The sequence below is a fragment of the Eretmochelys imbricata genome, chromosome 8 (genome assembly GCF_965152235.1).
Source record: "Eretmochelys imbricata isolate rEreImb1 chromosome 8, rEreImb1.hap1, whole genome shotgun sequence".
Lineage (NCBI taxonomy): Eukaryota > Metazoa > Chordata > Testudines > Cheloniidae > Eretmochelys > Eretmochelys imbricata.
The window spans coordinates 2,607,877-2,624,573 of NC_135579.1; the positions used below are offsets into that span (position 1 = coordinate 2,607,877).

The following is a 16,697-nucleotide window of genomic DNA, read 5'->3' on the forward strand; positions in this document are numbered from 1 at the left end:
ATTAGATCCTGAACACAAACATGCTCGGGGGCTGGTTCACTGTGAGCGTAATGACATGGAGGTGAGAACAATTTTCTGGTCACCGCAATCCAAGCCCCTTGCAAGGTCTGTTATTCTAACTTATGGAGGATTTGGGGGGCTCCTCTGTATTTGAAATAATCACTTTAGCACCATTGGTAATTTAAGCAGATCTGAAAAAGTTTTCAATGGCATAAAACAAAAACAAGCTAATATTTTTAAAATATGTATATAGTAGCATTTTACTGTGCATGTTTTGAAGACGAGTTTGTCTGTATAAGAGCTATGGTCAGCTCTGGAGTAGAAGATACCACTACCTGACAAAGGAGCTTTTGTGTAACATCCGCCTTGCGTAATCTGAAAATGTCAGATACAAGGAAAGCCTTTTATTGTCGGAAAATGTTGTTTAAAAAAGCATGAAGCTCACATTTACAGACTCTGGAAATGCTATAAAAATAACCTGGGACGAGCTGGAAATGTTCAGTGCCACTTGTCAAATGTACTTAAATAAGTCATGATGAAAATTAATTTTATTTACATGCAATATGATATGGGATCAAATAACTTCCAATTCCTTAATAGTGGGAACACGTTTGACATTACGTGATGCAGCAGTAAGATCTCATGTTTTGAGCTTTGCACTGGCCTTTTTTTTTCTTCTTCTTCTTCTTCCAATCTCTGCTCAGACTCAGTCCAAAGGATTTTTAGCTCAGCATTACATAGATGACCAAGATGGGTTGGGGAGAGATTGACTAATTTTTAATAATTTGGCATATTAGGCTAAAAGCATTACCCAAACAGTTTGCAGACTCTGTATTGCTTCCTGACTTTGAATTAGGGCTGGAAAAGACAAAATTTGACAAGAAGATCTTTAGTTTAAATCTTTAATGCAAGGCAGATAAGGGTGGTCAATTTTTTAGTGGCTCTGTTAAAACAACATGGATTGATTCTGCATGGGTACGGCATGCACTCTCTCTGCATACTATTCAATTATTAATTCCCATGGCCAAACAATAAAACAGGACAAAGGCTTTAGCTGCGTAACTGTTCGAAAACTGTTTCAAATGTCTTGATTCAAAAATCCATCAATTATATAATGCACTTCGCTTCATGTGTGAAAAATAATTGAAATGTGTGCTTTGGAAAGGGGATGTATAGCAACTTAAGGCAAGCCTAAATGTTTACCAGGAGTTCAAAAAACCTACATCTCATTTTTGAATTTAGGACATTATATATGTCATAAGTAGTTACTGCAGTATGACAACTGTTTTATCTTATATTATAGAGAATTTAAAATTGAAAAAAATGCTAATATGCATCTAAAAGCTTGTCATTTGAAGAGTTGTTCGAGGATTTCTGAAGAGGTTATGGTGACAGCAAAATGAATGCAATTATATCTCTATTTTCTGATCAGAGTGTACAATATATGCTACATTACTGCTCCTTTTCGGTATAAAATATAGCTATTGTGTAAAATATTTTAAGTTAAACTTTTTTAACTTTACACAAAAGTATTAAAAAAACCCTAAGATTTGGCGCTGCGTCTATATTTGTAAACCTCCTGCAGAAATATATATTTGGATGCAGCTTCATGTTTCTATATTAGATAAACTCTCAGCTATGGGGAAAAGAAGAAACATCATTTTTATTTAGGAAAGTGAGTACGGGTAGTTTTTTTTTTTTTTCAGACCAATAGAGATCTGCTGGATATTTTGACATCGTATAGAGGAAGATTGCTTTTGGTCTAAATTTTGCAGATGCTGTTAAAAATTTTCTTTTGGGATTGTTAGCCTGACTTCTTGCATGCTTAAAAATATAAACAAAGGAGACATGGTATTACCCAGATGTCAGAAAATATTTCCTTTAGAAAATACTAAAGGAAGCAACAGAGTTTGAGAGAGGAGGAAAGAAGAGTTCTTCCTAATACATATGATCATAGAGAACCACAACAGCGATAAACAGAGGAGCAGATGGAGAAAGTGACAAACAAGGAAATTAAAGGTAGAGTTATACCCCAAATTCAGAACCAGATCCCGGATTGTTTTAAATTACGCTTCCATGTATGGAATTTTGCCAGCAGTCCCTTCTCAATCCTGCTCTGTCTCTCCATAATATTATTGTTGTGCAGCCCTTGCACATACATGATCATGACTGTGGCCCATAACACAATGATACAAACCATAGAAGTTGAATGTTACATTATCAGTAGTATGGGACTGATTGGATATCCTTGGACTGTGGCCTGTCTGATAAGGTCACAATTCCTGTGATACACAATTAAGAACGAAATAAACACATCTAAGGGATGCATAACATGCTCTGAATGACATTGATTGCAGTAATCTAGTAAATGACCTCAGGATTGTATTCTGCAATAAACCTATGAGTGGTTTATAGTACAGATGGCAGAGACAATTGAGTGATGTATTCTATTTTGCAGCATCAATGACTCTCACCCTTTTGACTTGATTAAACATGTGTGTGAATAGGATGAACTAGTGATTTAACATTATTTGATGCGTGCTGAGAGTTGTTGCTTGTAAAGACTATCTGGCTGGAAAAAATAACGCAACCGATACAACAATATAAAAAGATTCTAACTAGCTGTTTTTCCTACTTCGTGTTTATTGAATTCCAAGGAGCACATCTGTTTTTCTGTTGACAGGAAGTGATACTGAAGAGGGCTGCTGATTTAGTGGAAGCACTCTATGGTATGCCACATAATAACCAGGTAAATGTATTCTACTGGAGCAGCTCTAAAACCCGAATGAGCTTTAGTCCGGGAGCGATGGGTAAGGGTATAAGCATGTTGTTACAGCATGAAAGGAGGACAAATATATGAGAAAACATAACATTTTGGCTGGTCTGGTGTTTTGGGCTGGGGAGTGAAGTGTGTGAATTTATTGCTCATGTAAGCAGCTGGCTTCTCAGCCATGACGAGTTTTATCCTAGGTTGCCAGAAAACGTATAATTTGGGCAGCAACATTGTAAGATTCTTGCCCTGCCACTGTGATCTGCAAGTGCCTTACCCCTGAGAAATGAGTGAGTAGTTTAGGCTCCATCCCCAGTCAGACTTTGGCCTCTATAACCATCAGGGTGCCATTGTTTTTGTCCACTGGGAAGTGGACCTGACTGAGACTTCCAACTCCTTTCCCAGAGAGGTCAGTATTTATCATCAGACATTAACAATGTACTGTCGTTAACTATCTGGGTGGAATCAGTCCACTGATTTAGAAACAAACCACCCAATCTGAGCCTTTGAGCCATCCATTATCTAGTACATTTAACATAACACATCTCCTTGCATTTGTTGGAAGATAATTTGACAATCCTTTTTGTTTGTTCCTTTCCCCGCTCCAGGAGATAATTCTGAAAAGAGCAGCGGATATTGCAGAAGCACTCTACAGTGTTCCCCGCAATCACAACCAGCTCCCAGCACTTGCTAACACGTCAGTCCATGCAGGAATGATGGGAGTGAATTCCTTTAGTGGTCAGCTAGCAGTTAACGTCTCGGAAGCCTCACAGGCCACCAATCAGGGTCAGAGAAAGAAATAGCTTCTTCTTTTTCTTCTATGCTGACAAATGTCAGAGCATCAGGCGCTAAGGATGTAGGTCAATCAAGAACTGGTTATTCAAAGTTTAATAACATGCAAGGAGCATGCCTAGTGAATGATCCTCTTGCGTATTCCATGCGTGATTCTTGAATCATGCATGATTTTGTCAAGGGATAATAGATTGCTTAATGACTTTGCCCCCAATTCCAGAAAGCAGTTAAGCAATGCTTTCCTGACAAGGGATGGCTTTCCTGAATTGGGGCCTTAAAACGTTTCCTTACAACGAAAGAGTATCCCATTAATATTTGCATTAAGTAAGAAACCCACTTTGGAAACTATTTTTAAAATTTTGATCAAATTTTGAAAATAAAAAAAACCCAGGCAAGATTTTCAAAGACATTTTCTTGATATTTCTCTGTCCCCCCCGCCCCCGCTTTCAATTGGCTATAGAGCGAAGATAATAGTTTTTGAATTTAAAAACATTCTCACATTTTGTCAAATTCAAAAAAGTATTTGTGCAAATACTTTCACAGTTCCCTCTCCCACTTTTTGACCAGCTGTCCCAATATGAAGTTTGAAATATATTTTGGTGGTAAAGCCAGTAAAAAGGGGTGTTCTCCTGGAAGGTTGAAAGACCAATTTTCATTACATGAATATAGCTGTATAACTTTAGAATGTAACATGCATTCTGCCAAGGCACCATGGGACAGGGAGCAACATTTGGGTTTTATCTCTCAGAAGTGGAAATGTATTTTGTATGTTCAGTATAGTAGGGTCTAAAAACTAATCCTACATCCAGACATGATTTCCCCAACCCTGTTGCCCACAATTCTGTGGGAAATTCGGAATTGGGTCTGGATTTAAATTTTGCAGCTAGTTTACATCTCTACCATGAATTCAGGTATCTTAGAACTTCAGAGAATTCATTTATCTAGGTCTTACCCCCTACATTTAAAAGTGGTTAGTGATTTTGGTTGTCTTAATTTCTGAATGCCCAACTTGAGACACTTCAAAGGGGTTTGAGTTTTTGGAGGGCAGCACCCAGAACATTCAGAAAATGAGTCCTTTTAACTTGTGTCAAATTGGGCACCCAAAATTGCTGTTCACTTTTGAAAATTGTGGCCAAATGTATACACCAAGTCTATCTCTGATCTCCTACCAACAACCGCTGAAGAATAAGCCTCATGTATTTTACTGTAGTTTGCATCATTTGTCTTAGTTTAGCAGATTTTTTGGGGGGGCGATGTTTAGAAATACTTCTCTTTAACTTTTTCCCCTCTCCAAAAAAAGGTTTTACTCGCAACTCAAGCAGTGTGTCACCTCATGGGTATGTGCCAAGCACCACCCCTCAGCAGACAAACTACAACTCCGTCACAACAAGCATGAACGGCTATGGGAATGCTGGAATGTCAAATTTAGGTGGTTCTCCAACCTTCCTCAATGGATCTGCTGCCAATTCTCCCTATGCCAGTGAGTATTATATGACACTTCTGCAGTTTGCAGCTTTTCATTAGAATGAAATGGCGACTCACTGGCGTTTTGAAGCACTTTTTAGTGTTGCTATCAGTGCACTGCTCTGCTTTATTATTATTATTTGGGAGAATGTGCGGGATTGAAAAAGAATAATCTCTCTCTTCAAAACTTTTTTTGCATCCTGTAAATAAGAACACACTCCCTTAAACGCTGCTAATTCTAGAAAATGGAGATCACGTAAATGACTTCATGTCTTCTGGATTTTGTCAAAACTTGTAGCATCAATACTGAGATTGTTATTTGTGGGGAAAGGAATTTGAGGCTCTTTGCTAAATGAAACCTAATTTGTTCCAACAGTAAGGTATCAAAGTCAGAAAAGAGAGGTCCTGTAACTTTGGCAAGGGTTGGTATTTATCTTATAAATAATATGCCAACACCCCTCTTAGCAATTATTAATTGTCATTGGGTCACATCTTGAGGCCGTAATTCGATGGTTTTGTCGTTGCTCAGTATTATATTGACTTCACTCAGGACGGAGTAAAACTTGAGCAAGAGTCTCAGAATTCAGCTTATTTTTATTAAGTGTTTATAGAGTGCCACAAAGATACAAAACACGTAAAAGCATCTGATCCATGCTCTAAAGAGCTTACAGTCTGAGATTCCAACCCTGCAAATGCTTATGCACAGGATTGACTTTATGCCCATTGACTTTAAAAGAACTACTCAAGTGTGTAAGGTTCAGCATGCTGGCAAGTGTAAGCAATTTCGTAAATGTAACTACTCATGTGCATAAGAGTTTACAGGATCAGGGCCTACAAGCCTGATCCTGAAAAACCTTATGCACATGAGTAGTAGAAACTAATGGGAGCTTACTTGTGTAGTAGCTTACTCTGTGAGTAGCTCCGCTGGCATCAGTGCAAACTCAGTGACAGAACAGGTCTGTAAGGACTAGTCATGCAAGTGATTTTTTTGCAGGGTCAGACCCTAACGTGTTTTGTACATGTGGGGTGCTAAATATATCAACACGTATAATTTTAAAGTTGTCTGATATTCAGAATGACAGTTAAATGCATGCAGTGAGTGCAGATTTGAAAAGGAACTAATAACAATTCAGTTTAAAAATAATTACCTCGGCTGCTTAGCTCCCCAATATTTCAAAAAAAATGTTCACCTACAAACCTAGCACTTTGTAACCGGGGAATCCCCAATCAGTATCACGCTTGTACTCTGATAACAATGGAATCTTTAATGTTATCAATTTTCTTTCTTGGTTAACCTAAATTTCCTATAACAGAACCTGTATGCTCTAAATTCATAATGCAACATGATTAAAGAGGCATATTTTTTTTGGAAACAGATGCCTGTAATCCATTAAAAATACTCATGCAATTTATTATTTCATATTTATGAATAAAGCCATCTTTGGAGTAACACTTCACATCTCAGTCCTGAATGTTTGCTTTATTCTGTTTTTATTTTCGGAGGTTTTTGTGGTAGATCTGTCATTCTGTTAATATCTAATCCATTCAATCAGAAAATGTTTCAATCATGACCTGAAAATTAAAAGGTGCCATTCTTAATTAAATCAATAAACTAATTGCTGCATAGTAGCAATTCAATTTAGGTGCTTTGATTGTTCTTCCTTAACAAGTGCTTGCAGACACCAAGTGACTTCAGACTAGATTATATCTGTCAGACTGTAAAACTTTGAACATCTAATTTCCATTAATTGATTTCCTCAGTGTTTCACAAATATGATATCCGATTCTCATATACGGACTCAGATGGGATGATTTTTATCTGCATAAATGCAAATAAAATAATAATCCAAAGCCCAGCTGATTTGAATTTTTTTCCTATAATATTTAATTATTCATAATCCACTCATGTTCATAAATAGTTTCTAAACCAGAGGAACAATAAGAATAAACAGGTCCCTTTCTGTTTTGGTTCAAGGCTGGAGTCCAATAATACTGTATTAGCTGGAATTGTTTGGACGTATTTTTATGAAAACAAACTCCCTACATGATAAATCCATGACCCAAAGACAATAACTGCATTGTACAGTAAACCAACAGGATTTCAAGTACTCAGCCATTTAAAAATCAAACCTCCTTTGTGTCAACTTTGCAATGTAAAGGGGGGGGGGTTTAAAAATCAGACACACATGAAAATGTTGCCGTCATTTAAAAATATTCTGAACCTGTTTATAAAATCTGAAGATGTCTATTTACTACCGTAAGTGGGGCAAGATGTTGAGCTGATATAAATCAGAGTAGCTCACTGGAAGACAATCGCGCTACACTGATTTACACCAGCTGAGCATTTGGCCCATGGCTCTGAATGAAAATGTAGCATTCTCGATATCCAGAGTGTGGTCACAGATCCGCCAGGAGGTTTTCTTGACCTGACTGTCATAAAAACAAGTCCCTGTTTTCAGTATCCTAAATATCACCCAACATATGATTTGTTAATCCAACCCTTCCCCTTAAAGCCATCCCATCCTCCCACCGTACCACCCTAACCCACCCACCCATTGGCCAGATGAGAAATACGAATGATGTTTGTGATGCTGTGTACTCTGATGATGGCCCTGGGAGGAGTCCAGTAGGGTCCTGAGAAGAAGAAGGCTTCCCAAAGCTGATTAACACTTTGAAGCTAGAGAACAGTCTGATTTCGGCCTTTATAAATGAGAATGCATCGTCACAGTAATCACAGGTCATCTTGAGATAGGCTAGGTGGAATTCACCTATCAGGATGGCAAAGAAGGTACCCTTGGGAAGCAGGATTTACAGGGGTGATGCCCACAATTAGAAAATTGCATTGTGCAATTACTACCACATCTTACATAGGATAGAGTGGGACTGGGAAAGGTTCTCAGACAGACAACAAAGATGATCAAGGGTATGGAACTGCTTCCCTACAAGAGACTAAAAAGATTAGGGCCAATCAGCTCAGAAAAGAGACGCTGAGGGGGGATATGATAGAGGTTCATAAAAATCATGAGTCGTGTGGAAAAAGTAAATAGAGAAGTGCTATTTACCCTTTCCCAGAAAACCCCAGGGTCACCCAATAGAAATTAATAGACAGCAGGTTTAATACAACGTGCTTGTTCACACAACTAACCTGGGGCAATCATTGCCTTGGGATGTTGTGGTGGCCAGAAGCATACATGGATTCAAAAAAGAACTGGAGAAGTTCATGGAGGACAGGTCCATCAATGGCTGTTAGCCAAGATGGTCAGGGACGGAACCCCATGCTTGGGACAACCCTAAACCTCTGACTGTCAGAAACCAGGAGTAGAAGATGGGGTGGATCACTCCATAATTGCCCTGTTTTGTACACTACCCTGAAGCTTTGGTAGAGGCTGCTGTTGGAGACAGGATACGAGGTCAGATGGACCATGGGTCTGACCCAATATGGAAGCTCTTACGTTTTTATGTTCTAGTTCCAAGAATCAAAAAGAGTAAATGTAAATAGATGAAGCTACTACAGCAGCCATCTTGCAGTTTAACGTGCTGCATACAGCTCGATTAACTTTTAGAATCTTCTGAAAGTCACTTCTGCCATTAGCCCTCCTGACCCAGAGAACAAATCACAAATCAGGAGACTCATTTAACTCTCCACCCTCTTAATAGCGATTTTTCAGCCCCAACCCATGCAATGGGAATAAAAGAAAAATCCGAGCCACTGGTGCTCTTCAGCTGAATCTTGTCAAATAGGTTGGATGGGCGCCACAAGCTCCGATCTTCTGCAGGCTTCTATGAAACACTGCAGATCTTTCCAGACCCCTTTCGCTGTAAAGATGGGCTCCCTGAAATGCTGGTATCCCAGTCCAGTTGAAAGGCTTGGACTTTCCAAATATGACCCTAGATCCAAGTTTCCATTTAAAATACTATACTGTCCCTTCAGTGATTGAACTGGCATGATCTGTCACATTAAGTAAGTCCTACAGGTTTGTCCTAATCACAGCTAAAGTAGCTTAAAAATAATAATAAAGTAATGTGCTGGATGAAAAGGGGGAGTCTATCACACCGACAAGAACAATGATTAAGAACATAAGAGTGGCCACACTGGGTCAGATCAAAGGTCCATCTAGCCCAGAATCCTGTCTCCCGACCAATGCCAGGTGCCCCAGAGGGAGTGAACAGAACATTCATTCATAATCATCAAGTGATCCATCCCCGTTGTCCATTTCCAGCTTCTGCCAAATAGAGGCTAGGGACACCATCCCTGCCCATCCTAGCTAATGGCCATTGATGGACCTATCCTCCATTAATTTATCTAGTTCTTTTTGAATCCCGTTATAGTCTTGGCCTTCACAACATCCTCTGGCAAAATGTTCCACAGGTTGACTGTGCGTCATGTGAAGAAATGCTTCCTTTGGTTTATTTTAAACTGCTGCCTATTAGGATTCATGATGAAGTATTAGGCAGTCAGGCCTGTGAGATTTTCAGTGGTGATGGCCATACACTGTGTGCCAGATTTTCAGAAGTGCTGAGCACGCGGGACTCTAACTGGAGTCAAGGGGAGATGTGGATGGTCTCAGGGCCTTTTGAAATCAGGACTTGTGCATCCTGGAATCAGGAATCTTTTCTTCCCAGTGTCTGCTCGTGAATTCACAGTGTAAGAAATGCTTGGTTTGGGGTTTTTTTCTTCTAGTCGTGCCATCAAGTCCAACAATGGCCTCCTCCACTAGTCTCCCATCAAACTGTAGCAGTTCCTCCGGGATTTTCTCCTTCTCACCAGCCAACATGGTCTCAGCGGTGAAGCAGAAGAGTGCGTTTGCCCCTGTCGTGAGACCGCAGACTTCCCCACCTCCCACCTGTACCAGCACCAACGGCAATAGCCTGCAAGGTAGGTGAGATCAGCCTGGGGAGGAAGATCGCTCCTCTTGAAACCGCGAGCTTGCGGCGCTGCATTACGCACAGCGTTTAATTAGGCGTTGGCAGAGGGGATGGAGCTTGATGGGGCTATTGTGGTCTCTGGCCTATAGTTTACTCCTGTAAAGAGTAACTGGAATCTATCCCCATCCCCCTGTGCCTAGCAGGTGACTGGGAACATGCCCTTTCTTTAACTCTACTCATCCTACTGAATTTAGATGCTGTGGCTTTAAAAGCACAGATCTAGTGTTTTGATAAAAACGAGAACTATTTCCGCTTACTAATACCATCCTTTTTCTTTCTTTCCTCTCTTATTCCCTGTTGTCGTCCATTATCAGACCAGTCTTTTGTGGACTCTAGCAAGTACTCCACTGCAGGGTCTCTCCAGGGGCTGGCCTTCTCCTGAAGTACGTCACTCAATCTTCCCTTCCTTTTTTTTCCTTTGTCATCGTACTCTTATGCAGAAATCCTTCTGACTCCGCAAGAGCTGTAGGGCTTCACGGTACATAGACAGCTGCAAAGCTTGGTGCATATGTTTGCCTTTAATAAATACAAGGCACATTCCTAACTAAAAGCAGCATTTCCCAATTTACTGCATAATGGGGCAAACAGCTCCTCATGATTAATGGACTTCTTGTAAGCCAATGAATCTCCTAAATGATGCAGTGTCCCTTTGAAAGCCTCTTAGGCCGTTGGTAATACAGGAGCTTCTTATTTTCTATGTCCCTAGCTCTCTAATTCAAAAATATACTAATATGGTTACATAAGTACGTAATCATGTGTTCATGCAGACTGAGGGAATGGGAGATTAAACTACAGTCAGCACTGGGGATGCTGCAGGAAACAGAACTGCCCATTTCATTGTTTGGTGCGGCGAACAATGTGGTGCCTAACCCTCCCTTATAATGACTGTACGCCACTTTAGCATGCTGAGATGTGTACGTTTTCATGCTCACTTAGATTGAGGGGTTTTCATAAGCAGATGCAGCCAACTGTCTCAGACTACGCCAGAGGTGGAAAGGTTTTGTGATGCATGCTGTACTTTAGACCTCAGGTTTGGGCATTTTCCTTTCCATGTGCCTGTGCAACTCCGATAAAGCGTATTGAGTGGAGAATAAACCCTTTAATCACTAAACCCATTTCACGTAGGGCTTGTTTCGGAATGATCTGTTCAAAATGTGTATCATGTCCTAAAGAATCTGTGTGTCATGCCACAGCTTCTGTCATTCCAACGGAGAGAGAAGCTTGCCTCGCAATCAGAGTTGAGATGGCATCATTCACAAAATAAAATCTATATGCATGTAGAGTGGAAAGAATTCATTCATAAAAACTGGCATCTATCACGGCTAAAGATAAGCATTGCATTCAGTGTACTTTTGACTGGTAAATTGGGGGTATAAATCCTTATGCTGAAATAAGTAGTTACAAGACTAGAACATATGAATTAGTAGCTTTTTTGAGGTGTCAGTCAAACCCCTCATTTAACACATTAGAAACAAAACACAACCAGGTTTTTAATCGACAGCTAAACCTTGGCTCACAGAAAATGTGCTGGTTTTAAAAATCTGTCACTGCCTGCGTGCTGCAGATTTGAACAGCATTTATTTGCAACGGCATCAACTAGAACTATTTAGCCTTGTGAATAAAAATTGGAAACCGATAGTTGGCTCACATGGGCTTTTGAGTGTTTGTGTTTCTTCTGTCCCTCCCCCGCCCCCTTGCTTTGGAGTGAGGAAAGAGAACAAGCAGCAGGAGGTTTTTTAAAATCATTGTTTTTCACTTCATCACACACAGAATTCCAGATTTCACCTACTGTATTATGAAAAGCAATTATGGAATGAGCTTAGAGCACTGGTCGCAGTTGGGGATTGCACTTGTTATGTCACATCCAGAAAACACACCGATCTAAGTATTTTCCCTAATTTGTATTTAGCAATTCAGTTTCATAATAAGAATAAGACACCAAGAGAAACAGTTCATTTCTAGGGCACCACTGAACTTCTTGGTGAGTTAAAGACACATGGCCTTTAGCCCCATGCCTTATGACACCACCCGAGGCATGCAATAATCGCTCAGAAATGCAGTGCCTGTTGTGTCTTATTGCTTAAATAAACAACTATGTATAAGGAGACTGACTTATCTCTCTTGGGCTTCTGGTTACACCAGAAAGCAATCAAGCTTTGCTTATGTAGCAGAAGTCACTAGAACAGCAGCCATGCTGATCTGCTGTTCTCTTTGCTGAGCAATTTTGTAAAACTCAAAATACATTATTTCTGTAATTTGCTAACAGCAGATACAATGAGCATGGGATGGGCAGAAATAATGCCCATGGGTAGAAGCTGTTCCTCTCTCTCCTTTTAGAGGAGGTCTGATCTCATTCCTACAGCATTTCCCTCTGATCTCTCCTTTTTTCAGAATCGATGGCATGCTGCAGTTGAAAGAATTTACATGGCCCTGTTGACGTAGCACTTAAGGAACAAAAGTAGCACAATCTAAATGAGGACCTGGCAGAATGGAAATGCCAAGGCTTTTAGGCAAAAAAGATGTCGTTTTCTCCATTTGACTTGTAATTTAATTCAGAATATCAGAGCTCCTCAATAAGAATAATAGTGATGCCTTGAAAACCTACTTATATGATGTACTTTTCTATCATTTCACTTTCACTCGCACCAGGTGCATCTCTTGCATCTATCTATCAGGAAATGTAACAGTCCTAGAGTGAGAAGTTGTGATTATTTGCATAAGGCTCAGTTGTGGAGTTCCCACAAGTCCCCCCTAGGGGGCTGCCCATAGTAGTACTGCCCCAGGAGAAGACCAGAGTGGGGAGGGGGGGGACAAAAGGAGGAGAGAGGGAGATAGAATCAAGACCCCACCCACTCCCTCCTTTCCCCTCAACTTCCCCCCACCTGCATAGGAAGAGGAGTAGTGGCTTCCAGTGAGGCTGCTCTCACCCTTCGCCTCTCTCTGAGATCAAACTGCAGAGCGAACTTGGTGTTATTTCTTTAGCATCGTCCCTGGTTTTATGAACTTTGGGTGAAACTACAGCAGCTAGTTTGGGAAACCCTAAAAATTAAGTCCTTTAAAGCTGCCCCAGATACAACCCAGCCACTTACCAGAATTCCTAGTGCAATTGTCCTTTGCAAAAACATTGCTGGCTGAGACACTCAAAGAACAGAAATGCAGCTGGACAATTGGAACATGTCACCTCTTAGAATGTCATACAGCATCCGTGGATGTGTTTTGCGTTCTCCCCTTCTCTCATTTTATTTCATTTCATCAGTGCAGTTGACTTGAACTGTTTTCCCTGCACTGATTATTCTTGTAATTCTTGCACATATGGTGGTGTTCGTGGAGAAAACATTTCCCTGCTCCCTCCCCACCCCAAATCTGCGAGTCTTTCACTTTGGCTTGGTTCTTATCAAGTGCATACAGCTGTAATTAAAGTACAATGAATTAGAACCAGTCACAGGACCGAATTCTTCCCTAAGAAATCATTTGCCCACATGTCTGAGATGGCAATTCTGGTGTTTAAATCATGCACCCAAGAAGTGCAGCCACCCTGATGTCTAGTATGCATTTTATATCCTCTTGCAAATAATCATACAACTACCTTTTCAAAGATGCAATCCTGTTATAACATTCATGAAGAACCTATGTGACTGCCGCTTGTAATGATGTTTACTTTTAGTAAGATCAAAAGCGTGTCTCTCTCACCAACAGAAGTTGGTCCAATAAAAGATATCACCTCACCCACCTTGACTCTCCAATATCCTGGGACCAACATGGCTACCACACTGCATGCTTGCAGTATACCATTCAGCCACTAGATGTGCCCTTGTTCTGTACAGGTTGTAGATGGAGTGTGGTTCCTGGTAAACAAAAAGAGACAAAGGTGGAGGTGAAACTGTGAGGAAGTCTATGTTTTTCTGTAAAATAATTTAAAAGAGACTATGATTCTATATATAATGCAGTAAAATCACCTTACACAAAGAAAAGAGACGAAAATCTAAATTAAGACTAAAACTCTACTCTTAATTCATCCCAGTAGTGAAGAGGCACCTAAAGATTTGGTGAGCCCATAAGATGCCATGATGCTGAGGCCCCACAAAAAAAAACCCCGGGTTAAGGATTGATTGCAGCTTTAACTTGGAACTTTCTTCTGTAGGGGGTTTAAGTTGCTGGTAATGTCAATATCCAACAAGTTTTTAAATAGGTAAAATGTTAAATGAATCCGTGTGTGCCACAGTCTGAGAGAATCAGGGAAAGGAGCATAGGTGGGCACCATGTCCACCCTGGGTCAGCTAGTGGTTGCCAACCTATCAGTTCTGCAGAGCTGCAACAACCGAATAAAATAGCCTATTGGAGGAAATCCATCTTCTCAGCTGGCTCCCATTAGTTAAGTGATAGGGTCTAAAGCTTTGATTTCCCAAAGGCTTAACTGCTGTTCTAATTTGCAAAGATCCCAGTCAGCCTGTGGATCAGATGTTTCAATCCTGTATCATCATTCTCAGTAGTACTTGGATCTGTATTGGCTCATACTGGCCTACTCCTAAACTCTCTCACAAAACAGCAAAATGTATCCTCAGCCCAACCCAGAAACACTGAGTGATAGGTTTGACCATCCACTCTTCAGGGGTTTGAATACTGAAACGATCTTGTCTGGGAAAGCTGGCTAAGAAAAGGATCCAGTGTTACTGTACGTAAGGCAGCAGACTATGGCTTTTGCATACACAGCTGGCATGTGGGATGATAGCTGTATGCCCATACAGGGCACAAATCTCTGTTCTTCTTGAGAAATTAACAGAATTTATGAAAGTTCTCACAGTTTAGGCCTTCTCTACTTTGCCAGCAGCAACCAAATTCTGCATCTAAGAGCTGAAAAGGGTTTGAGTCTGAGCTCAGATATTATGCTAAATTTAGGCTAGAAAAATGTCATTGATGCCAGCAGTTAGACCTGATTTACACCAGTGTCAATGAGATCAGAATCAGACCTTTTGTATTTAATGCATATATTGTTACTTCTATTGTTTGACACTTGTGTATGAATTCAGCTCCCAGTATAGATAGTATCTGACTGGTAAATGTAGTGAGGGTTTTGGAATTGAAGTTATGATGCAAAGAAGTCACTTTTCTTTTTCTTTTTTTCCCTCCCTCTCCTCTCCTTTTAACAGCTATATCTGGCATGATTGTTCCTCCCATGTGAAAGGATTGCCTTGAAGAATTTTGTTGAAGAGGTTGAATTCTGCTTCAGAGAGAAATCTGATACAAGTCCCAGAGTGGAACTTTTTACTCAGGCCTTTTTAAAAAAATAAAATACAATAAAATAAAGAGGAATCTTACAATAACTGCAGATTTTTAAACAAAACAAAAATCACCATCCTTGCAAATACCGAAATTAACAAAGAATCTGCAATTGCAAGGTGTTGATTTGAGTTGTCCATCCCAAGTATATGGGAGATATATTTATTCTGTGTTGATAAAGAAAATCCACTTTTTTTCTTGGTTTTTGTTTTTTGTTTGTTTTATTTTTTAAAGCTTGATTTAACTCAACAGCCATTTGTCTTTTATAAATCATACAGTTCTGCAAGGGACACTAGAGATGAAACTTCATGTTTTTAATTTATGACCCTTTTCTAAAGCTGTGTAAAGGGAAATGAAGTGGTAACATTTACAAACAAGTCAGTAAGGGACAGAATAGAAGTGCCAGTTAGGTTTTTTTAGAAGAATAATGGCCATTTAATTAAGAGTCGGCTCATATGTGTTGTTTATCCAGGGATGGTTTGCTAATCCGACACGTTTTTCATTCTCTAATTAAATAGATACCACTCACTAAGAATCTGCTCTTTTAAAACAGGGAGAGAATTTGTAACCTCTGTTTTTAATATCAGACTAAATAATTGTGTAAATAATGCGATGAGAAAAGTTGGTGAAAGTGTAGCTAAGGACATGAATACCGTAAGCTGACGTCTTTAACTCTGAAACCCAGTGCCTCTGGATATAATGCTAAAACTGCATAATTAGACTAGCATGGCTCTCTGTTTAGCTTATATCAGAATCTTTCCAAATGAGTGGCCTCCCTTGAGTTTAGCATAACCTGAACTGTGCATACAAATCTCCTTTGGATTGTGTGTCGCTGTCTAAAGACACGGACTCAAGCCATTATTACATGTTGGGTGTAATCATAAATTTTCCTCCTCAGTTTAATCTATTTGTTTCTATGGGGCAGAACCAGAATTGACTCGTCTGCAGTTCTACATTCTCAATGATCTAGAAGCACACACGTTTTTTGTCAGCCTCCCGCTAGGATTGTTGCTGTATCAGCCGACCCTCTCAGTTTATAGCATAATATATTAAGCAACAGGTAACTGGTTTTGAATAGTAAATGGAAACATGAATTTGAATTTGCAGGTGGGTGGGAGGGGGAAGGGCTGTGAGGAAGGTTTCAAATCAAAACCATAGGTTCTGTTTTACAGGAATTTTGCTGTCATTATCTGGGAAGTGTTCTTAAAACTAGTCATCAAAGAGGCAGCAAAGCTCTGAAGATGCATTATCTGATATTTTTTCTTTGCTGTTGTGTTTTGTATGTAGTTATAAATACTGTAGATTTTTTGTGATTTTTTGCCAAAGTTGTTGTTCTATTTATACATTTTAATGTCTTAAGACAGTTTTTCAATGTCACAAAAAGTTACTGCATATTTTGCAAAAAGAGCTCACTACCTTTCGCTTGCACAGACTTGCAAAATTAATTAAAGGGAAAAAAAGCTTTTTT

At 39.7% G+C, this 16,697-nt stretch overlaps 1 protein-coding gene across 4 annotated transcripts in view; it reads left to right on the plus strand.

The window, feature by feature from the left end:
- The window catches only part of EBF1 (EBF transcription factor 1), a 326,168-nt gene extending 309,890 nt beyond the window's left edge, over positions 1–16,278 (plus strand). For 3 of the 4 annotated variants that reach the window (XM_077823771.1, XM_077823772.1, XM_077823773.1), the window contains exons 12-16: positions 2,684–2,749; positions 3,379–3,556; positions 4,863–5,042; positions 9,708–9,902; positions 15,100–16,278. In XM_077823771.1, coding sequence (XP_077679897.1) covers positions 2,684–2,749; positions 3,379–3,556; positions 4,863–5,042; positions 9,708–9,902; positions 15,100–15,131 — 651 coding nt within the window. In that variant the 3' untranslated portion in view covers positions 15,132–16,278. The remainder of the gene's footprint in view (positions 1–2,683; positions 2,750–3,378; positions 3,557–4,862; positions 5,043–9,707; positions 9,903–15,099) is intronic. The other variant, XM_077823774.1, reaches the window with a different exon arrangement.
- Positions 16,279–16,697: the final 419 nt, after the last annotated feature.